Source organism: Neoarius graeffei, chromosome 17, assembly GCF_027579695.1.
Source record: "Neoarius graeffei isolate fNeoGra1 chromosome 17, fNeoGra1.pri, whole genome shotgun sequence".
Taxonomy (NCBI): Eukaryota; Metazoa; Chordata; class Actinopteri; order Siluriformes; family Ariidae; genus Neoarius; species Neoarius graeffei.
Genome location: NC_083585.1, coordinates 23,511,199 through 23,535,091, shown reverse-complemented (window position 1 = coordinate 23,535,091; position 23,893 = coordinate 23,511,199). Strand labels below are relative to the sequence as shown.

At 43.0% G+C, this 23,893-nt stretch overlaps 1 protein-coding gene across 1 annotated transcript in view; it reads right to left on the bottom strand.

Moving 5' to 3' along the window:
• grik4 (glutamate receptor, ionotropic, kainate 4) overlaps positions 1–23,893 on the bottom strand; it is a 645,415-nt gene that overhangs the window by 410,972 nt on the left and 210,550 nt on the right. Inside the window, exon 4 of the mRNA XM_060943850.1 lies at positions 10,805–10,970. Coding sequence (XP_060799833.1) covers positions 10,805–10,970 — 166 coding nt within the window. The remainder of the gene's footprint in view (positions 1–10,804; positions 10,971–23,893) is intronic.

Sequence of the window (23,893 nt, the reverse complement as noted above, 5' to 3'; positions counted from 1 at the left end):
CAATTGAGTAAATAGAAGATGAGATATAGATTTTTGAAGAATAAATTTTTTGGTTTTTCCCATGTCAGTAGGTGGCGCTATGCTGTACATGAGCGATTATGAGTTGGAAAAATAAGTGTCTACAACAGCAACATACTATCACAAGGTAGTGGTGTGAAGGAAAAGCATTATGGAATTATTTACCAAAAACCCGTTTTGGAGCAATTGCGTCGGCCAAAAACAGCGCCCCCCATGGACGAAAATTTCCAAAACGTGGTATACATGACATGGGAGGTAGTAAGATGGTGGCCGTGAAGTTTGACCAAAATTGAGGAAAGATTGGAATTTTTGCCCGAAAATAGCGCCCCCAGTGGCGAAATATCACAGAAATTGGGTAACATGTCAGAAGCCCAATGAGTGATTTGCGTGTGAAGTATGAGCAGTTTTGAGCAATCAGAAGATTTGTTATGAATTTTTAAGCATGTAAAATTTTACATCGAAAATTGATTGACGTATAACTTCTGAACGGTTAATCCTACGTGAAACGTATTTAGTAACTTTTGTCAGCCATGTCTGTAGATGAAGTGTATCAATTTTGGTGACATTCCTATGAACGGTCTAGGAGGAGTTGCGCCGTCTTCGTGGCCATGCATTTCGCACAAAAGTGAAATTACCTCACTTCCTGTTGGGCGTGGCTAATGCATTGGCATTACATTTTTGTCCGGCTTAGTGAGATACATATGCGTACCAAATTGCATGCCACTACTACAAACTATATGGCAACCAGGCACCTTAATGCGGGAGGCCAAAATCACAACGACTTAGGGGGCGCTATGGAGGCCCTGAGCCCCGGCCAAGTTTGGGCTTCTGGTTCTGAGTAGCGGTGGCAATTCTCGGAACTGGTGCCAAATTTCGTGCGTTTTCGCCCATGGCAAGCGCCCCGAAAATGGCCCAACAGCGGAGAAAAATAAAGAAGAAGAAGAAGACGGAAGAAGAAGAAGAAGAAGACGGAAGAATAATTAAAGCCGCAAGCGGCCTCGACGGGCCCTCGCGCCAGCGGCCAAGGGGGGCGGGGGCATGCGTCCCCGCGAAATACCTTCCACAGCTTCTTTGGCAAGAGACATGACTCCCACAATGGTGACAAAGCACAGAATTGGACACAGAGTACACGGTGCGCTGAGATGTTGTCATGGACAGAACATTTTATGCCATGGCTTCCCAACCAAATTAATGTATTTACCTCATCAGTCACCAAGCTATAGCTACATAGGATTGTCTTCTGTTAGACATCTATTAGTCTGTATGTAACGCTACAACACTTGCTCCCGACTGCCTACCCATTCCCCACAAGTCATGTGTGTTTAAGGCAACCAAAACAACATACTCCTGGTGCCTCATGATTGTAAACACCTCTCCTGCAACTGCTACAGCGCATGAGCGCCCCCAGTGGTCCACAAGTCATGTGTGTTTAAGGCAACCAAAACAACATACTCCTGGTGCCTCATGATTGTAAACCCCTCTCCTGCAACTGCTACAGAGCAATGAGCGCCCCCAGTGGAGAAAGTTCACCAAATTTGGTATACATGTCAAGGGACCTATGAAGAGTTGTTTTGTAAAGTTTGATCAAGTTTGACCAATCAGAAGCCGAGAGATAAATTGTTGCCTGAAAACAGCGCCCCCAGTGGCAAAAGTTCACAAAATTTGGCACATATGTCAGGTGACCTGTTAAGAGTGTGCGTATCAAGTTTGATCAAGATTGAGAAAATAGAAGATGAGATATTGATTTTTGAAGAATAAATTTTTTGGTTTCTCCCATGTCAGTAGGTGGCGCTATGCTACAACACTTGCTCCCGACTGCCTACCCATTCCCCACAAGTCATGTGTGTTTAAGGCAACCAAAACAACATACTCCTGGTGCCTCATGATTGTAAACACCTCTCCTGCAACTGCTACAGCGCAATGAGCGCCCCCAGTGGTGAAAGTTCACCAAATTTGGGATACATGTCAAGGGACCTATGAAGAGTTGTTTTGTAAAGTTTGATCAAGTTTGACCAATCAGAAGCCGAGATATAAATTGTTGCCTGAAAACAGTGCCCCCAGTGGCAAAAGTTCACAAAATTTGGCACATATGTCAGGTGACCTGTTAAGAGTGTGCGTATCAAGTTTGATCAAGATTGAGAAAATAGAAGATGAGATATTGATTTTTGAAGAATAAATTTTTTGGTTTCTCCCATGTCAGTAGGTGGCGCTATGCTGCACATGAGCGATTACGAGTTGGAAAAATAAGTGTCTACAACAGCAACGTACTATCACAAGGTAGTGGTGTGAAGGAGAAGCATTATGGAATTATTTACCAAAAACCTGTTTTGGAGCAATTGCGTTGGCCAAAAACAGCGCCCCCCATGGACGAAAATTCCCAAAATGAGGTGTACATGACATGGGAGGCAGTAAGAGGGTGGCCGTGAAGTTTGACCAAATTTGAGGAAAGATTGGATTTTTTGCCCAAAAATAGCGCCCCCAGTGGCGAAATATCACAGAAATTGGGTAACATGTCAGATGCCCAATGAGTGATTTGCGTGTGAAGTATGAGCAGTTTTGAGCAATTTGAAGATATGTTATGAATTTTTAAGCATGTAAAATTTTGCATTGAAAATTGATTGACGTATAACTTCTGAACGGTTTATTCTACGTGAAACGTATTTAGGAACTTTTGTCAGCCATGTCTGTAGATGATGTCTATCAATTTTGGTGACATACCTATGAACGGTCTAGGAGGAGTTGCGCCGTTTTCGTGGCCATGCATTTCGCACAAAAGTGAAATTACCTTACTTCCTGTTGGGCGTGGCTAATGCATTGGCATTACATTTTTGTCCGGCTTAGTGAGAGACATATGCGTACCAAATGGCATGCCACTACTACAAACTACATGGCAACCAGGCACCTTAATGCGGGAGGCCAAAATCACAATGAGTTAGGGGGCGCTATAGAGGCCCTGAGGCCCGCCTGGATCTGGGCTTCTGGTTCTCAGTAGCGGTGGCAGTCTAAGAAAAAGGAGCCAAATTTCGTGCGATGTCGACCATGGCAAGCGCCCCAAAAAGGGTCTTGTAAAGAGTTTGCTTGCCAATTTTGACAAATCAGAAGCTGCAATATCATTTCTGCCATAACCCGCACCCCCAGGGGCGAAAGTGCACAAAATTTGGCGTACATGTCAGGTGAGCTATGAAGAGTTTGCCTATGAAGTTTGATGACAATTGAGTAAACAGAAGATGAGATATAGATTTTTGAAGAATAAATTTTTTGGTTTTTCCCATGTCAGTAGGTGGCGCTATGCTGTACATGAGTGATTATGAGATGGAAAAATAAGTGTCTACAACAGCAACGCACCATCACAAGGTAGTGGTGTAAAGGAAAAGCATTATGGAATAATTTACCAAAAACCCGTGTTGGAGAAATTGCGTCGGCCAAAAACAGCGCCCCCCATGGACGAAAATTCCCAAAATGTGGTGTACATGACATGGGAGGTAGTAAGAGGGTGGCCGTGAAGTTTGACCAAATTTGAGGAAAGATTGGATTTTTTGCCCAAAAATAGCGCCCCCAGTGGCGAAATATCACAGAAATTGGGTAACATTTCAGAAGCCCAATGAGTGATTAGCGTGTGAAGTATGAGCAGTGTTGAGCAATTAGAAGATTTGTTATGAATTTTCTAGCATGTAAAATTTTGAAGTGAAAATTGATTGACGTATAACTTCTGAACGGTTTATCCTACGTGAAACGTATTTAGTAACTTTTGTCAGCCATGTCTGTAGATGATGTGTATCAATTTTGGTGACATTCCTATGAACGGTCTAGGAGGAGTTGCGCCGTCTTCGTGGCCATGCATTTCACACAAAAGTGAAATTACCTCACTTCCTGTTGGGCGTGGCTAATGCATTGGCATTACGTTTTTGTCCGGCTTAGTGAGATACATATGCATACCAAATGGCATGCCACTACTACAAACTATATGGCAACCAGGCACCTTAATGCGGGAGGCCAAAATCACAACGACTTAGGGGGCGCTATAGAGGCCCTGAGCCCCGGCCAAGTGTGGGCTTTTGGTTCTGAGTAGCGGTGGCAATTCTCGGAAGTGGCGCCAAATTTCGCGCGTTTTCGCCCATGGCAAGCGCCCCGAAAATGGCCCAACAGCGGAGAAAAATAAAGAAGAAGAATAATAAAGCCGCAAGCGGCCTCGACGGGCCCTCGTGCCAGTGGCCAAGGGGGGCGGGGCATGCGTCCCTGCGAAATACCTTCCACAGCTTCCGCGGCAAGAGACATTACTCCCACAATGGCGACAAAGCACAGAATTGGACACATGGCAACAATAGGGTCTCGCACTTCGTGCGTTGTCGACCATGGCAAGCACCTCAATAAGGGTCTTGAAAAGAGATTGCTTGCCAAGTTTGACAAATCAGAAGCTGCAATATTATTTTTGCCATGATCAGCACCTCCAGGGGCGAAATTGCACAAAATCTGGCGTATATGTCAGGTGAGCTATGAAGAGTTTGCGCATGAAGTTTGATGACAATTGAGTAAATAGAAGATGAGATATAGATTTTTGAAGAATAAATTTTTTGGTTTTTCCCATGTCAGTAGGTGGCGCTATGCTGTACATGAGCGATTATGAGTTGGAAAAATAAGTGTCTACAACAGCAACGTACAATCAAGGTAGTGGTGTGAAGGAAAAGCATTATGGAATTATTTACCAAAAACCCGTTTTGGAGCAATTGCGTGGGCCAAAAACAGCGCCCCCCATGGACGAAAATTCCCAAAAAGTGGTATACATGACATGGGAGGTAGTAAGAGGGTGGCCGTGAAGTTTGACCAAATTTTGAGGAAAGATTGGATTTTTTGCCCCAAAATAGCGCCCCCAGTGGCGAAACATCACAGAAATTGGGTAACATGTCAGAAGCCCAATAATTGATTTGCGTGTGAAGTATGAGCAGTGTTGAGCAATTAGAAGATTTGTTATGAATTTTTAAGCATGTAAAAATCTGCATTGAAAAATGATTGACGTACAACTTCTGAACGGTTAACCCTACGTGAAACTTATTCAGCAACTTTTGTCAGCCATGTCTGTAGATGATGTGTATCAATTTTGGTGACGTTCCTATGAACGGTCAAGGAGGAGTTGCGCCGTCTTCGTGGCCATGCATTTCGCACAAAAGTGAAATTACCTCACTTCCTGTAGGGCGTGGCTAATGCATTGGCATTACATTTTTGTCCGGCTTGGTGAGATACATATGCGTACCAAAGGGCATGCCACCACTACAAACTACATGGCAACCAGGCACCTTAATGCGAGAGGCAAAAATCACAACACGTTAGGGGGCGCTATAGAGGCCCTGAGGCCCGCCTGGATCTGGGCTTCTGGTTCTCAGTAGCGGTGGCAGTCTAAGAAAAAGGAGCCAAATTTCGAGCGTTGTCGACCATGGCAAGCGCCCCAATAAGGGTCTTGTAAAGAGTGTGCTTGCCAAGGTTGACAAATCAGAAGCTGCAATATCATTTCTGCCATAACCAGCACCCCCAGGGGCGAAAGTGCACAAAATTTGGCGTGTATGTCAGGTGAGCTGTGAAGAGTTTGCGTATGAAGTGTGATGAAAATTGAGTAAATAGAAGATGAGATATAGATTTTTGAAGAATAAGTTTTTTGGTTTTTCCCATGTCAGTAGGTGGCGCTATGCCGTACATGAGCGATTATGAGTTGGAAAAATAAGTGTCTACAACAGCAACGTACTATCACAAGGTAGTGGTGTGAAGGAAAAGCATTATGGAATTATTAACCAAAAACCCATTTTGGAGAAATTGCGTCGGCCAAAAACAGCGCCCCCCATGGACGAAAATACCCAAAATGTGGTAAACATGACATGGGAGGTAGTAAGAGGGGGGCCGTGAAGTTTGACCAAATTTGAGGAAAGATTGGAATTTTTGCCCAAAAATAGCGCCCCCAGTGGCGAAATATCACAGAAATTGGGTAACATGTCAGAAGCCCAATGACTGATTAGCATGTGAAGTATGAGCAGTTTTGAGCAATTGGAAGAATTGTTATGAATTTTTAAGCATGTAAAATTTTGAAGTGAAAATTGATTGATGTATAACTTCTGAACGGTTTATCCTACGTGAAACGTATTTAGTAACTTTTGTCAGCCATGTCTGTAGATGATGTGTATCAGTTTTGGTGACATTCCTATGAACGGTCTAGGAGGAGTTGCGCCGTCTTCGTGGCCATGCATTTCGCACAAAAGTGAAATTACCTCACTTCCTGTTGGGCGTGGCTAATGCAGTGGCATTACATTTTTGTCCGGCTTAGTGAGAGACATATGCTTACCAAATGGCATGCCAGTACTACAAACTATATGGCAACCAGGCACCTTAATGTGGGAGGCCAAAATCACAACGACTTAGGGGGCGCTATAGAGGCCCTGAGCCCCGGCCAAGTTTGGGCTTTTGGTTCTGAGTAGCGGTGGCAATTCTCGGAAGTGGTGCCAAATTTCGTGCGTTTTCGCCCATGGCAAGCGCCCCGAAAATGGCCCAACAGCGGAGAAAAATAAAGAAGAAGAAGAAGACGGAAGAATAATAATAGTGAACTCTTACAAGAACAATAGGGCCTTCGCCCATAGGGCTCGGGCCCTAATAATAGTGAACTCTTACAAGAACAATAGGGCCTTCGCCCATAGGGCTCGGGCCCTAATAATCCATCCATCCATTATCTGTAGCCACTTATCCTGTGCAGGGTCGCAGGCAAGCTGGAGCCTATCCCAGCTGACTATGGGTGAGAGGCGGGGTACACCCTGGACAAGTCGCCAGGTTATCGCAGGGCCGACACAGAGACAAACAACCATTCACATTTACACCTACAGTCAATTTAGAGCTACCAATTAGCCTAACCTGCATGTCTTTGGATTGTGGGGGAAACCGGAGCACCCAGAGGAAACCCACGCAGACACGGGCAGAACATGCAAACTCCACACAGAAACACCCTCGCCGGCTGCTGGGCTCGAACCCGGACCTTCTTGCTGTGAGGCAACAGTGCTAACCACTACACCACCATGCCACCCTGGATAAAATCATCAAGTTGTATTTTTTTGGAATGTACAATAGGGTCCATCAGTTGCCCCCTAAAAATGAAAAGTTCCTCCGATCATGATGCATTTTTGTTTTTATGTTCCTTTTGGTAAGAAAACACACTGGGTGAAATATTTTGACAAAATTCAAAAGTTTAATGGTGGCACCAGGAGCTCAAAGTTATGGAAAAAGCTGCTATTTTATGACTTTTATGACAAAATTTCGATCACTTTTCATGAAACATTATGGCACCTTATCGAGTATACCAAATATCTTAGATACACATTTTTAGTACATATTCTAAATATATTATCAAGCACAGTTTGAGTTTTAGCTGTTCAGTGAATCATTGTTCAACTACTTTTAAACAATACAAATGTATTATGAATCACATTAATGCTTCTCAATCCCTTGCAAAGGTTCTTAACGTGATCTCTGGGTCACAAGAAATCAATAAATGGAGTCCAACATTGTGATTCAAACCTTACACGAAAACATAAAATAAGCGTTTTTTGGCAAAAAATGAACCTCATGGTGCCACCATTAGACTTTTGAATATGGTCAAAAAATTTTACAGGATGTCTTTATTGGTGAAAAGGAACACCCAAACAAAAATGCATCAGATTTTATGAAAGTGAGGGCAACTGATGCACCCTAATGTACAAACAAACATCGCAGTATAGTAATATCAATGCAAATATGCTGCATTTGAGAACTGTACTATACTGTAAAGGCACCTGAACATCACACCCATATGTGGGTGTTCCTCAAACTGTTGCCATAAAGTAGGAAGCACACATTTGTTCAGGACAGTTTTGTGTGCTTCAGCATTACAATCTCTCTTCTCTGTTCTAGCTGACAGTGCTGCTGTGCACAAAGCAAGGTCCATGGTTTGCCGAGGTTGGAGAAGAAGAACTCAAGTGTCATGAACAGAGCCCTGATGACAACCCCTCTAAACACTGAACTGGAATGATGACTGAACCCAAAGCCTCCTCACCCACTATTAGTGCATGACCTCACGAATGCTGTTGTGGCTGAATGAGCACAAATCTCATGGAACACATTCTCAGAAAATTGGAGGTTATTACAACAAAGTGGGAATAAATCTGGAATGGGAAGTTTAAAAACACCATATAAGGGTTAGGGGTAGGTGTCTACAAACTTTTGCCCATATAATGTATGTAGCACTTTGATGGCTTTATACTTATTAGGGGCCAAGCACCAAATGTGCTGAGGCACCCCATTGTAATTGTATGTCTTCTTCTTCTTCTTCTACATCCACATGGGAGTCGATGGCAAGCCACAGAATGCTCTGTATGCTTTTAAGTAAATTTTCACAGTTTTTGGTACAATTTTTCTGTACGCCCCTCATGTGTGCTAGTGCCACCAACAGGGAAAATTTGGATCTTTGGATTATTTGTCACGTCTTCACGTTTGTACTGGTAGTGCACAGTGGCACGCCTCGGACTGCAACTCACATTCACACCATGCTCATGCTCATTAAAGGTAGACTGCCTTTTAGATTTTTCAAGTGTAGGTCATAAAAAGAATTTTCCCCAACACCCAATTATTTTTGTTTAGTGGACCGAAAGCTACTGAATTCGAATCACAGACTTCCAATTTTATTTTATTTTTTCAATCAAACAATCAATGAATTTAGGGCCACATGGCCCTAAATTCTCCGCTATTTTTTCCTGCTTCACCATGACCCAATTCAAGATACTATGTCATGCATCACGTGGTGGGCTTTCCCCGTTCACGCAAGGCATTGTGGGATACAAATTTGAAACAGGAGAGAAAAATGGAGGACGTGAGTGTGCGAATGAAACATGAAAGACCGACTACAGTAATGGAAAGTGAGAAGAAAAGACGTTATGTTGCGAAGGAAAAGAAATGCAGGACCAAACTAATAAATATTTGCGGTCAGCGAGCATCTCGGTGTGATCAGCTGTTCATTTAGCAACAGATTGATGGAACTGTCAGTGCACGCTCAAAGGTAAACCTGTAGATGGCAGTAATGCAACACTGGATGCCAGGTGCCATAAAACCCAAAAGAAGAAGGAAAAGAAGAAGAAGAAGGTAAACCTGCGCATGTGCACACGGACTTCCTCTGTCTGCTTGACTGCGCAAAGCGAGCAATTTCATGCACATTATTTGCTCCGGAATCCCCTCAAATTAAATAACTTCCCAGCCACAGAATGGCCTGTTTTTTTTTTTTGTTTGTTTGAGATATTGCAGAAATAAACATATATCACAATGAGCAAATTTCAGAGGGAACTAAATTTCACCAATTTTATGAAATTGAAAGGCCACCTAGCTTTAAAACTTATTGATGCCGAGCACTTGATCCTGATCATAGCATTTTCAAGGTTTGTGCATATAAGGACTCTCAATTCACACAGACTTTGGGAAGTATACGCTCTGTTCCTTATGTCTGACGTAATCAAGGCTTTTTATTACCTTTTCCTTTTATTGTTTTTTTTTTGACTTGGTTTGTGTTTTTGGATTTTGCCTTTGATATTACCTCTGACATCCTGTTTGTGCCTCGCCTGACCATTGTCCTTGTTTATGCCCTTTGCCTCACGTTTTGGTATTGTTTGCCAGCTTGCTTTTAATAAACTCTTCCTGCACTTACATCTATCTATCATCTCCTCGTGTGACATTATTTGGATCATGGTGAGTACAATGATATTATTAATGATTTATTAATGCCATCCAGTTGATGTCTTTTTCAGAGAAGGCCTTTCTTATTTCAGCAAGACAATGCCAAATCACATTCTGCATGTATTACACCTGCATGACTCTGTAGTAAAAGAGCCTGGGTGCTAAACTGGCATGCTGGTAGTCAGTGAAATACAGGATTTTCATTATTTGCACATAATTAAATTCTGCTTTTATTTATGTTTTACATCGTGTCCCAACTTTTTTGGAACTGGGATTGTATTTTGTACACACACACGCGCGCACACACACACACACACTGGATAAATGCTAAACATTAAATCTCTTTTAGAAAGCTATACATCTCACTATTTTTTTTTTGTACTTGAAATTATTTTTTTAAATATTTGATGTAAAAGTACAGGAAAAGGGTATATTGTACTCATGAGTACACACATGACCAGCGACATACAATGTCGTGTACACTCAAAAAAACCCAAACATTGGATTTACTTAACCGAGTTATGGCAACCAGTCCCACGAAACTGTGTTAATTTAGATGTATTGAATACAGTTATGTTGAGTTATTCAAAACACAACTGTATTCAATACGTCTAAATTAACACAGTTTCGTGGGACCGGTTGCCATAACTCGGTTAAGTAAATCCAATGTTTTATTTTTTTGAGTGTAAATATTGGTTTATGTTTAAATTCTGAATGACTCATTCATCAGTATTTAACAATAATTAATATTAATGTTTTCACACATCAATAATGCCACAAACCCTTATTTATAAACATTTCTTAATTGTCAAGTTATGAATAATTAATGATTAGCTCATTGTTAATGATGTATTAATGAACATTGTTATAACATTACTGAAAAGGAAAAATAGGAAATATCGTGAGGCAAAACAATGAATGTGGGATTCAAAAGACTATGATTTGGAGCCACTGCTATACACGTGTTTCATAAAATTTTTTCCCCCCTTCTCAATAGATGCTATGAATTTATATATGTGTAAAGCCACAGAAAAGAGAACATATGCTGTTTGTTACTTACAGTTGGCCTGGGCACAGATGAGGCAAGATGTGGTGCTGTTGAAGAAGGTGAGGAGGCCAGCAACAGCCAAGCTGATGTCTGTGTTGGTGGGTCTGAGGTCTAGCGTGGTGAAACGGGGGAACTGCACCTTCAGTATGTCCTCTGGGGCCACCTTCACATATGGCACCTGATGCAGAAACACAAAGTTACAATTGTAAGGAAAAATACTCAAGACAGCTGCACTGACAAGTGACTGCTGGCATAGGTTGAAAGACAAGGGCACAGTGGTTGAAGTGAAGCACAAAACATGACTTTTACTTTACTACTAAAATGAGTAAGAACTATTGACAAAACCCTTCAAAGAGAAGATCTAGAGCAAAAGTAAAAGGGTTATCTAGGTTATCTAGATTAAATTAAGAGGTCTTTACTCCGGTTTGTTTTTCATCCATGCATCCATAATCTATACTGCTTATCCATCAGGGTCACAGGGGAAGCTTGAGCCAACCGCAGCTGACTTTGGACGTGAGGCGGGGTACACAAACTATTGTAGGGCTAACACAGTCAAACAACCATTCACACCTATGGGCAATTTGAGTAGCTAGTTGACCTAATTCACATGTCATTGGACTGTCAGAGGAAACCAGAAGCACCTAGATGAAACCATGAAGGCACGGGGAGAACATGCAAACTCCACATGGAAAGGCCCAAAGTTGGCCACGAGTTTCAAACCGGAAATTTTTTGCTGTGAAGCAACAGTGCTAATCACTGCACCAACAACTGTTCCTCATGTAATTACATTACATTACATTACAGGCATTTAGCAGATGATCTTATCCAGAGTGACATACAACATATCCAGAGCAGCCTGGGGAGCAGTTGGGGGTTAGGTGCCTTGGTCAAGGGCCCTTCAGCCATTTCTGCTGGTACAGGGAATCGAACCATCAACCTTTTGACCCCAAAGCTGCTTCTCTAACTATTAGACCATCCATCCATTATCCATAACCGCTTATCCTGTGTAGGGTCGTGGGCAAGCTGGAGCCTATCCCACCTGCCTATGGGCGAGGTGCTGGGTACACCCTGGACAAGTCACCAGATCATCGCAGGGCTGACACATTGAGACAAACAACCATTCACACTCACACCTACAGTCAATTTAGAGCCATCAGTTAGCCTAACCTGCATGTCTTTGGACTGTGGGGGAAACCAGAGCACCCAGAGGAAACCCACGCAGACACGGGGAGAACATGCAAACTCCACACAGAAAGGCCCCTGTCGACCACTGGGCTCAAACCCAGAACCTTCTTGCCGTGAGGCGACAGTGCTAACCACTACACCACCGTGCCACCCCTTCATTAGACCATGGCTTCCCCAATTCAAATCGCATGTTTATATTACAGAGAAGTTGTTTGGAAGATGTTCCACATGAGGCTAAAAAAATTAAACTCATTTTAAAAATGTGTTATTATTTAATAAAGAAAAACATGGTCATACGTTTTCTGTATGGAGAATCTTGGCTGTCAGCAAAATGATGGACTTTATGCTTTGTGCTTTCTCAGTTATGTGACAAGCTTCCTTTTTTTATCTTATTAAATTCAAGCGGGAATAAAAAAAAAAAAGAGACTGGCTGTTTATAGCTGCTTGAACAAACACTAACTTTTTTAATGGACATTCCACAACAATAAATGTAACTATAAATGCCTTTAAAATACATTATCCCGGCGTCCAAAATCACTCACTACTCACTATATAGTGGACTATATACTGAGTTCACCATTTTCTAGTGCTGTCCGAATATATAGTGAGAATTATTACACCCTATATAGTGGACTCACAGTATCCCACAATGCACCGTGAAAAGTAGTGTACAACCAATGGTCACTAACCAAGCAATATATACCATCATGCATTGCGGTTGCACTGAAAGAAAAAAAAAGTGTGTTGGGGTGAATGGATGGAGAAAGAAACACATTATAAATGGACATTCAAGTACAATTAAAAATAGTAAGAGAATAGAAAATAAGCTAAAACAGAATAAGACAAATAAAAGTTACAGTGCAGAGCAAGGAATTAATGAAAAGCCTCAAATTTTATTTTATAAAAGGTAGCGGCGAAGAAGAAAGTATTCAGCCTTGATTTAAAAGAACTGAAAGATGCAGCAGACACAAAGCACTTTGTATTTATTAATGTGGGAAATACGATCAGTATAATATGGATTTATCACCAAAGTACATGCATGTATTTATTATTTTGAAAACCCACTGTTTTAATTGTGCGACAGTAATGACATAAATAATGATGCGGCGGAGTAGTGTCCGAAAGTGTGTTTTCATTTTACCAATGAGCTCACTATATAGTCCTTTATATAGAATTCCATAGATAGTGAGTAGGGAGTAGTGAATGAATGAGTGGTTTCAGACACAGCCTACAGTGGTGCTTGAAAGTTTGTGAACCCTTTAGAATTTTCTATATTTCTGCATAAATATGACCTAAAACATCAGATTTTCACACAAGTCCTAAAAGTAAATAAAGAGAACCCAGTTAAACACATGAGACAAAAATATTATACTTGGTCATTTATTTATTGAAGAAAATGATCCAATATTACATATCTGTGAGTGGCAAAAGTATGTTAACCTTTTGCTTTCAGTATCTGGTGTGACCCCCTTGTGCAGCAATAACTGCAACTAAATGTTTCCAGTAACTGTTGATCAGTCCTGCACACCGGCTTGGAGGAATTTTAGCCCGTTCCTCCGTACAGAACAGCTTCAATTCTGGGATGTTGGTGGGTTTCCTCACATGAACTGCTCACTTCAGGTCCTTCCACAACATTTCGATTGGATTAAGGTCAGGACTTTGACTTGGCCATTCCAAAACATTAACTTTATTCTTCTTTAACCATTCTTTGGTAGAACAACTTGTGTGCTTAGGGTCGTTGTCTTGCTGCATGACCCACCTTCTCTTGAGATTCAGTTCATGGACAGATGTCCTGACATTTTCCTTTAGAATTCACTGGTATAATTCGGAATTCATTGTTCCAACAATGATGACAAGCCGTCCTGGCCCAGATGCAGCAAAACAGGCCCAAACCATGATACTACCACCACCATGTTTCACAGATGGGATAAGGTTCTTATGCTGGAATGCAGTGTTTTCCTTTCTCCAAACATCACGCTTCTCATTTAAACCAAAAAGTTCTATTTTGGCCTCATCCGTCCACAAAACATTTTTCCAATAGCCTTCTGGCTTGTCCACGTGATCTTTAGCAAACTGCAGACGAGCAACAATGTTCTTTTTGGAGAGCAGTGGCTTTCTCCTTGCAACCCTGCCATGCACACCATTGTTGTTCAGTGTTCTCCTGATGGTGGACTCATGAACATTAACATTAACCAATGTGAGAGAGGCCTTCAGTTGCTTAGAAGTTACCCTGGGGTCCTTTGTGACCTCACCGACTATTACATGCCTTGCTCTTGGAGTGACCTTTGTTGGTCGACCACTCCTGGGGAGGGTAACAATGGTCTTGAATTTCCTCCATTTGTACACAATCTGTCTGACTGTCGATTGGTGGAGTCCAAACTCTTTAGAGTTGGTTTTGTAACCTTTTCCAGCCTGATGAGCATTGACAATGCTTTTTCGGAGGTCCTCAGAAATCTCCTTTGTTCGTGCCATGATACACTTCCACAAACATGTGTTGTGAAGATCAGACTTTGATAGATCCCTGTTCTTTAAATAAAACAGGGTGCCCACTCACACCTGATTGTCATCCCATTGATTGAAAACACCTGACTCTAATTTCACCTTCAAATTAACTGCTAATCCTAAAGGTTCACATACTTTTGCCACTCACAGGTATGTAATATTGGATCATTTTCCTCAATAAATAAATGACCGAGTATAATATTTTTGTCTCATTTGTTTAACTGGGTTCTCTTTATCTCTACTTTTAGGACTTGTGTGAAAATCTGATTATGTTTTAGGTCATATTTATGCAGAAATATAGAACATTCTAAAGGGTTCACAAACTTTCAAGCACCACTGTACATGTATATTTGTGTATACATACACATATTTGTATACATATAGGCCAAATGTATGTGGACACCTAACCTTCACACCCCACAAAGTTGGAAGCACACAGTTGTCCAGGATGTCTTTGTATACTGTAGCATTAAGAATTCCCTTCACTGAAACTAAGGGATTGAAACATGTTCCAGCATCATAATGCCACTGTGCACAATGTGAGGACCATGTAGAAACCGCTTGCCAAGATTGGTTTGGAAGGACTCGAGTGGCCTGCACATAACTCTGACTTCAACCCTGTTGTTCATTTTGGGAATTATTTCAAACAATGACTGTGCAGCAGGCCTCCTCACCCAACATTAGTGCCAGACAGTGACTAATACTCTTATGACTGAATGAGCAAATTCCCATAACCATCTTTCAAAATTTAATGGATAACCTTCCTTGCACAAAAAGGGGACTCCATTTTTATGTGATGCTCAACAAGCACATATGGGTGTGACGGTCAGGTGGCTACAAACTTTGGAAATATAGTCTATATGTTGCTAATTAATAAAATGTAAAAAAAAAAAATGTTGACAAATTGTGGTGGTGTAAGTGGAATAAAACAATTCAGGATATGCTGTTATTGGAAAATAATTAACTTTTTTAGTTTGGTAAATGTACCTCCACTTTGTTGTTTATTATTTTCATGTAACAACATGGCACATCATAGTTTGTTCCTTATACAGTATGCAAAACTCAAAAATATATAAATATCTAAAATCCAGAATTCCAAAATCTCCCATGAAGCACATTTAAAAAAAATAAAAAAGTAAAAAAATAAAAAAATTAAGAGAAGCAATTGCTTTCGAAATGCATCCTACTTTGTGTCCCACAGTGTCCATTGTTTTTTAGTTGAGTTTTAGTTTGATATGTGCTGATGTGTGGGTGAGTCAGGACTCAGTGATGCCTGAAGGAGATCATGGAGGACACAATGTATCTGGGGAGCAGGCCTCTTCATCACTCCAGATTGCCTGTCTACGTGATTTTGTGTGACCATGTACCGCACTTGTACACCCCTGTGTCCCCAATTGGTTTTCCATCACTTTCCATCAGGGAGTAAATGGAGTTGCCAGTAGCAAGGATGGATTGAACTGACATGATGGGCATGAGAAGGATTTTTTTGGATTGGAGCAATGACGAGTGGGTAATGACCATGCAACCATTGGGAACATGCGATCCTGGTACGAGCCGGTTCTCTTTCTATCTTTCCCCCTGCATGTCTGCATGTGTTTGTCTCTCAGTTTCTCTATTGCCCTTTGGACATAAAGCTATGGATAAGAAAGTATCCAAGATGGTGTTTTTGCCTCTTACCTCCTACCTCTTATGTCTTTTTGGTGTACTGTTGAGTGGCAAGGATGAACATTTGTTCAAAATAACTTCTTATTTCAAGCCTATTATACTACCATATCCTTAATATATATAGCTACAGTATAAGCAAGATAGATGTGCAACAGTTCATCCCTTTCACCTTTCGGTCCTCATTTTCTTGGCCATGGTTTAGTTTGTGTTGTGGTTTCGCATGGAATAAATTTAACCAACTTTGATCTTCAAACATTTTTTTCTTTTTATTTAACTTCATGCAAACGACAAATTAAAGAGAATGAATAGAATAGATTTTAATTTCTGACATATTACGCATTTATGTCATGTGCTGTAATGGGAACAAAACCCTCTGCTGCTCAGGTTGTCCATCTATCAGTAATAACTGCAATGAATTTTGCCTTACCCAGCTCTTCATGAACTTTAGCTTTTTGGCACCAAGTGTATACTGAAATGTGGCCTGCTTGGAATTTCATACCATCCATGGATGGAGAGCATTTAACACCGATCAAACTTGATATTGATTAAACATGTTTACAAGGTAGGAGACATTTTGGTCATTTTTTCCCTTTCAGCTCCCAGTTCAACGTGTTCAATGTGGTGTGTTCGAAGAAGGGATGTCATACCTGTATTCTGTATTCATGTGTTACTTTTATATTTTATAAATTCTATATTGTATTTATAAATTATACATACATAGGGCAGCACGGTGGTGTAGTGGGTAGCACTGTCACCTCATAGCAAGAAGGTTCTGGCTTTGAGCCCAGCGGCCGACGAGGGCCTTTCTGTGCGGAGTTTGCATGTTCTCCCCGTGTCTGTGTGGGTTTCCTCCGGGTGCTCCGGTTTCCCCCACAGTCCAAAGACATGCAGGTTAGACTAATTGGTGGCTCTAAATTGACCGTAGGTGTGAATGTGAAGGTGTGTGGATGGTTGTTTGTCTCTATGGCGGTGTTTACATTAGACCGTATCAGCGGATCATCAGATTAACATTTTTAAAACGATTTGCGTGCACACAGCAACGCCAATACACGATTCGCGTGCACACAGCAACGCCAATACACGGATACGCTAATCACATGACTAATTAGACGGCACGTAAGTTGAAATGTGTCAGTGTGGCTCAGCGCTTCCTCCTCAGCGGCTGCGCTCCAAATCACTCCGCCCTGAACAGCGAGTGCCCTCTGGAGGGTGCGCACTCCGGCCCTGCGCAGCTCACAGAGCGCGCGAATGAAGCGCACGAGCAGTGATTCGGGACTGAGCCGCTGTGTGTGTGATCCCAGTGCATATCGGGCATGCGCAAGTCACTCACCACTTGCAAGTGGAAGGATGGCAAGCCTAAAGACAATCATAACTACACAATGGGCAGTATTTGCATCTTACCATGAACAACATTAAGAATGACAAAGCAAAGCATTATATTCATACTTTTATACTCTTTAATGAAAAACAAAAAGGTGATACAAGGCGGAAACAATAGCAGGAAGTGAAGTCCGCGCCGTTTTTCAGCAGTCGCGTCACATGACCAACGTGGCATGAACAACGCCAGCGAATCAGGAAGGTGGATGTCACAGTGACGTTGTCCAATGACGATATCAGCTAGAGCTCAGCACTGCGTTTCCTCGTATCTCAATGTTTACACAGCACCGGATCAGATACGAACTGGGTTGAATACGTGGGCCCTGGCGGATTCAAGTTATTCCGCCTGTGGAGTCGTTTCCCGGCGTTTTAATGTGAACGGACAGTGCATCCGCAACGAAAATGAGACGGATACGGTCTAATGTAAACACCACCTATGTGTCAGCCCTGCGATGATCTGGTGACTTGTCCAGGGTGTACCCCGCCTCTCGCCCATAGTCAGCTGGGATAGGCTCCAGCTTGCGTGCAACCCTGCACAGGACAAGCAGTTACAGATAATGAATGGGTTTATAAATAACGTATATAGATCTTTATGCATAAGCGACTTTCAACAAACTCAAGTGCTTTTACTAATGACAATTTTTTATCATTTTCCTGTTTCACAGTAAATCTGGAAAATGGCCAAACCAGTGATTTAAAAGAAGCTGCGCTTGCAGTGATTAAACACACAACAAAATTGCAGTTCAATCACATGCAGCATGAGCCCAACTATAAGCTGCTAAAATACAGACTTTGGTTTCAGTTCAGAACTACTGAACATTACAGAACTATTGAACTTTACTAAAGGAAGTGCAATGAAACAATGAATGAGGCAAAGTTGGCGACATCTTGGTAAAGCTTGTAGAGCTTTTAGTAATTATTTGGATCCTTATATCTGAAAACTGATGGTGGTCACTGGCAGAATTATTTCATTTCTTGTAATTCTCGTCTCAGAATTGATCACACAGGTTCAACTCTTCGCTGCATCCTGACTAGACAACACATTCAGAAAAGAGTCAATCTCCACAACCTCCAAACACTTATTGATCCACAGGTCTTCCTTGACTTGACACAAGATCACTTTCAACCAAGACTTTAATTGAGAATTATTTTAGCACACTACTTTTGGATCTATTTCTTTGACTCACTCATGTTCTTTTCTGCCTTTTGAGGATTATTAGTTTATTAGATAAGTGCCAATTATTTGCCTGTTTGAAAATAGTTTGGTTTCAGAAATTCACTGGCTGCCATCAAATTACTCTGTGTGTGATTTTGACATTAATACTTGTACAAACAACACACAGTAACATTGTATTTGAGTGTAATTGAATATGGGTTAATTGCACACTTATATGAAGTAGCTCGTTTATCCTCGTTTATTCCCAGAGGTGGACAGTAACCAAGTACATTTACTTGAGTACTGTACTTAAGTACACTTTTTGAGTATCTGTACTTTACTTGAGTATTTTTTTTGGAAAATTATGACTTTAACTTCACTACATTTGAAAGGCAAATATCGTACTTTTTACTCCACTACATTTTCGTTAAGGTCCTCGTTACACGTTACTATGAAGCAGCTTTGAAAGTGGATTTTTTTCTTTTCTTTTATAAAACGTGATTGTTTTTTCACAGGTGACACTGAGACAGCCGATCAGTAATCACTAGGGTCACGTCACGTCCATAGACTGTATAAAATCAAGATCAATGATTTCTCAGCAGCATTATTTAAACACGATCAGTTGATGGCAGAATAGAAGGAGGCGGTTCTTCTGGGGAATGCACGCACCCATGGCCATACCTAGAACCCATGTTTCAGTTTTCTGAAAGGATTAAAGATTCGTTTCGTTTTAAAAGTATTGTACTTCTTTCCACTCCTTTTTCGAACAATGTGTGGTGTTTTGTAATGTCTTAGCTCTTTATGTTATTTTATTTTATTTTTTTTAATTTCTCGTTTTCTTTCTTTTGTATGTACGAATAGTTACATACATTTTTATACATGTTTGAAATAAATAAATAAATTCATTCATTCATTCATTCATTCATTCAAATGTTTGCTTTGTTTGCCAAAAATGAACCACATCACAGCCTACAAAAACTCACCCTGCAAACCACAGAAGCATCCATCCATTATCTGTAGCCACTTACTGTATCCTGTCCTACAGGGTCGCAGGAGCCTATCCCAGCTGACTATGGGTGAGAGGCGGGGTACACCCTGGACAAGTCGCCAGATCATCGCAGGGCTAACACATAGACACAGACTACCATTCACGCTCACATTCATACCTACAGTCAATTTAGAGTCACCAGTTAACCTAACCTGCATGCCTTTGGACTGTGGGGGAAACCGGAGCACCCGGAGGAAACCCAAGTGGACACGGGGAGAACATGCAAACTCCACACAGAAAGGCCCTCGTCAGCCGCTGGGCTCGAACCCAGGACCTTCTTGCTGTGAGGTGACAGTGCTAACCACTACACCACTGTGCCGCCCCCCACAGAAGCATATTGAGGTATATAAAAGGTTTTATTCCAAGAGAAAGCTTGCAACAAAGTTTTCTGTGCTTTTAGAGCTCGCGATAACATTGCAATAGCTATGCAGTCTGGTTAGTCAAATGGCTTTCTATGGATTTGCCCGACAAGTTGCCATAGCCTTGTCTACAACTAATGTTGGCACATAGCTAGTTAACTTGGACACTGTTAGTTAGAATGTAAAAACAGAGTTATGCTAACATGAATAATGCCAACTTATCTGAAGTCCTTTCAGAAATATGTTTTAGCATAATCTTGCCAAATTAACAACATGTAGAAATGTTTCTTTTCTAGTAGCGTTAGGCTGATTTAAAGTTTGAAAAGAGTTTGCTTGTCATGCTCCACCCCGGACATCCACTCCGGAGATTACGGATCGCTCACGCCAGCGCCTATCCGGATCTGGGACAGGAATTCCTTCTCCCCTGAACTCACTTCCTGGTTTTCATTGCTGCTTATATAAAGGCCATTCTCAGACTCTGTTTTTGCCAGAACGTCTCATTTGCTTCTCGAGCCGTTTCTGTGCCTCTCTTGCTCCTCATGGTTTTTCTCTTGTCCATGGTTTTTGCACTAGCATTTTTCTGGATCTTGTTTTTTTGCACTAAGGGTTATTTCTGGTTCGTGGTTTTTGCACTAAGGGTCTTTTCTTGTTTATGTTTTTTTGCGCTAGCTCTTTTGTCTTTGCCTGTCTCATGTTTTTGTCGAGTTGTTTGTTCTCATTTTGCCCTGACTATTTTTGCTATTTGTTTTTTGTCCTGTTTGTTTATCTTTTGCCACACCCTTTCTTCCCTGTATTAAATTATCTTATTTATTGGATTACTGTCTGTGTTCTGTTTTTGGATCCTAACTTCACCATACCTCCACTAGCCCTAACAGTATGTTCTGGCCAACATGGATCCAGCGGAACTCACCCATCTGAGAACGGCCATCCAGCAGCAAGGGACTCTCCTCGGGACCCACCAACAAGACCTACAACAAATTACCCAGAACCTCACCACCCTGTCCAATGCACTCAACCTTCTCACCATGCAGATGAAGCGCTGTCAAGCCGTGCCTACCCCTGCTCAGCCGTCTCCTACTTCAGCTCCTGTCACCGCCTTTCTCCATGAACCAAGACTTCCAGCACCTCAGCCCCACAATGGAGAGCCAGGTACTTGCAGATCGTTTTTGTCTCAATGTTCATTGATCCTAGAACTGCAACCTCTGGCCTTCCCCACAGAACACTCCCGGGTAGCATATACAATAATGCTCCTCACCGGCAAGGCCAGAGAGTGGGGAACTGCGGTCTGGGATGCCAATGCACCCTTTTGTTCCAGTTTCAAGGATTTCTCCAAGGAGAGGAGGTGAACTTTCGAATGCTCTCTGTCCGGCTGGGAGGCGGCCAGAGAGCTCATGGAGCTGCGGCAGGGGTCCCGGTCTACCTCGGATTATGCCATCGAGTTCTGGATGTTGGCGGCTTCATGCGGTTGGAACGAGAACGCCCAGATCAACGCATTCCTGCATGGCTTGTCCGACGCCATCGAGAACGAGTTGGTATTGTGGGAACTGCCATCAGACCTCTCCAGCCTCATGGACCTCACCAACCACATTGACGCTTGGATCCAGCAACAGAGGAGAGAGAAGAACTGCCCCAGGTTCACCTCCTCTCCACCTCCCGCCGCGTCCATCGAACCCATGCAGGTAGACCAGGTTCGGGTGTCACTGGAGGAACAACATCGCTGGCAGAGCACGGGGGCCTGCTTCTACTGCGGTCAGCTGTGACACATCTGCCGAGCCTGCCCGCTAAAAGGATGAGCCCACCAGTGAATTGAGAGGCCCTGGTGGACAACGCTCAGAACCAGTCCCCCACTAATTGTCCAATACTTCCTGTCATCATTATCCGTTACAACCTGCATCACCACCTCTAGGCCCTCATCGACTCAGGGGCAGACAGGAACCTGATCTGCTCCGCCACCACCAAGCGTCTGGGAATCCTGCTATTTGCTCTCGACGTTCCTCTCACTGTCCTGACACTCAATGGCTTGACCAGCATCACCCACCTTACTGCCCCGCTCACCCTAAGGATTTCCAGTAACTACTCAGAAACCATCCAGCTTCACATCAGGAACAACCCCCACGTACCCATCGTCCTAGGATTACCATGGTTAATGCAGCACAACCCCCACCTTAACTGGGCTGACAACATCATCCTAGGCTGGAGCCAGTCCTGCCTAGCTTCCTGTCTGAACTCTGCTCTGCCTTCCACCAAACCACCGCAGCCTTCAGCCAGTGAGTTCCCTGACCTCCTTCACATGCCTTTGGAATATCTGGATCTCAAACTTGTTTTCAGCAAGACCCGAGCAGTGTCCCTCCCTCTTCATAGACCCTATGACTGTGGAATCGACCTCCTACCCCAGACAGCGCCACCCAAAGGACGACTCTACTCTCTCTCTTTTGTCGAAAGGCAAGCCATGGAGAAGTACATCTCCGAATCTTTGGCAGCTGGGATCATCCGTCCTTCCTCTTCCCCAGCAGGGGTGGGATTCTTCTTCATGGAAAAGGACAAGTCGCTCCGCCCCTGCATTGACTATCAGGGTCTCAATGCAATCACGGTCAAGAACCGCTACCCGCTACTGCTCATGACCACAGCCTTTGAACTACTCCAGGGAGCCAAGGTATTCACCAAGTTAGATCTACGCAATGCATACCATGTCCTCAGGATCAGGGAGGGGGATGAGTGGAAAATGGCCTTTAACACCACCACTGGTCACTACGAGTACCTCGTGGGCCCTTTCGGCCTGATCAACGCGCCCGCAGTCTTCCAGGCACTCGTTAATGACATCTTAAGGGACTTCCTAAACATCTTCATTTTTGTGTACCTGGATTACATCCTGATCTTCTCCCGCTCCCTGGAGGAACATCGGGGTCATGTCAGGCAGGTCCTCTAGTGCCTGCGAGAGAACAAATTGTTCATCAAGGCGGAAAAGAGCGAATTTCACCAGAGCTCTGTCTCATTTCTGGGATTCATCATCTCCCCTGCAAGGATCCAGATGGACCCCCTCAAGCTTGAGGCAGTTGCTGATTGGCCCACCCCATCTTTGAGATGAGAGCTCCAGAGCTTCCGAGGATTCACCAATTCTACAGGCGCTTCCTTCGCAACTTCAGCATGGTGGCTGGACCTCTCTCAGCCCTGACCTCGACCAAGACCCAATTCAAGTGGGGGAGGAAGCAGAGAAAGCCTTTTCCATGCTCAAGCACAGGTTTACCACAGCACCCATTCTCACCATGCCTGATCCTACCAAGCAGTTTATTGTCGAGGTCAATGCTTCCGAGTCAGGGGTTGGAGCTATACTATCCCAGAGGGCCAGTGACAAGGTCCACCCATGCTCCTTCTTCTCCTGCCAGCTATCCCCAGCCGAACAGAATTACGACATTGGCGACCGAGAACTACTGGCTGTTAAACTATCCTTGGAGGAGTGGAGGCACTGGCTCGAGGGGTCAGAGCTCCCCTTCCTAGTCTGGACTGACCATAAGAATCTGGAGTATCTCAAGTCCGCTAAATGCCTTCATTCCCGTCAAGCCCGTTGGTCTCTCTTCTTCTCCCAGTTCAACTTCACACTCATCCTACCGCCCAGGCTCCAAGAACGGCAAACCTGACACCCTGTCCAGGATGTTTTCTTCCCACCAAGAGGAGCCTAAGCCACCCGAGACCATCCTTCCTTCACGCTGCCTGGTGGGAGCCGCCATTCTAGAGGTTGAGACGCTCATGGGGAAGGCCCTGGAGCAGGACCCCAGTGAAGGTAACCCCAACAACATTCCTCCTAACCATCT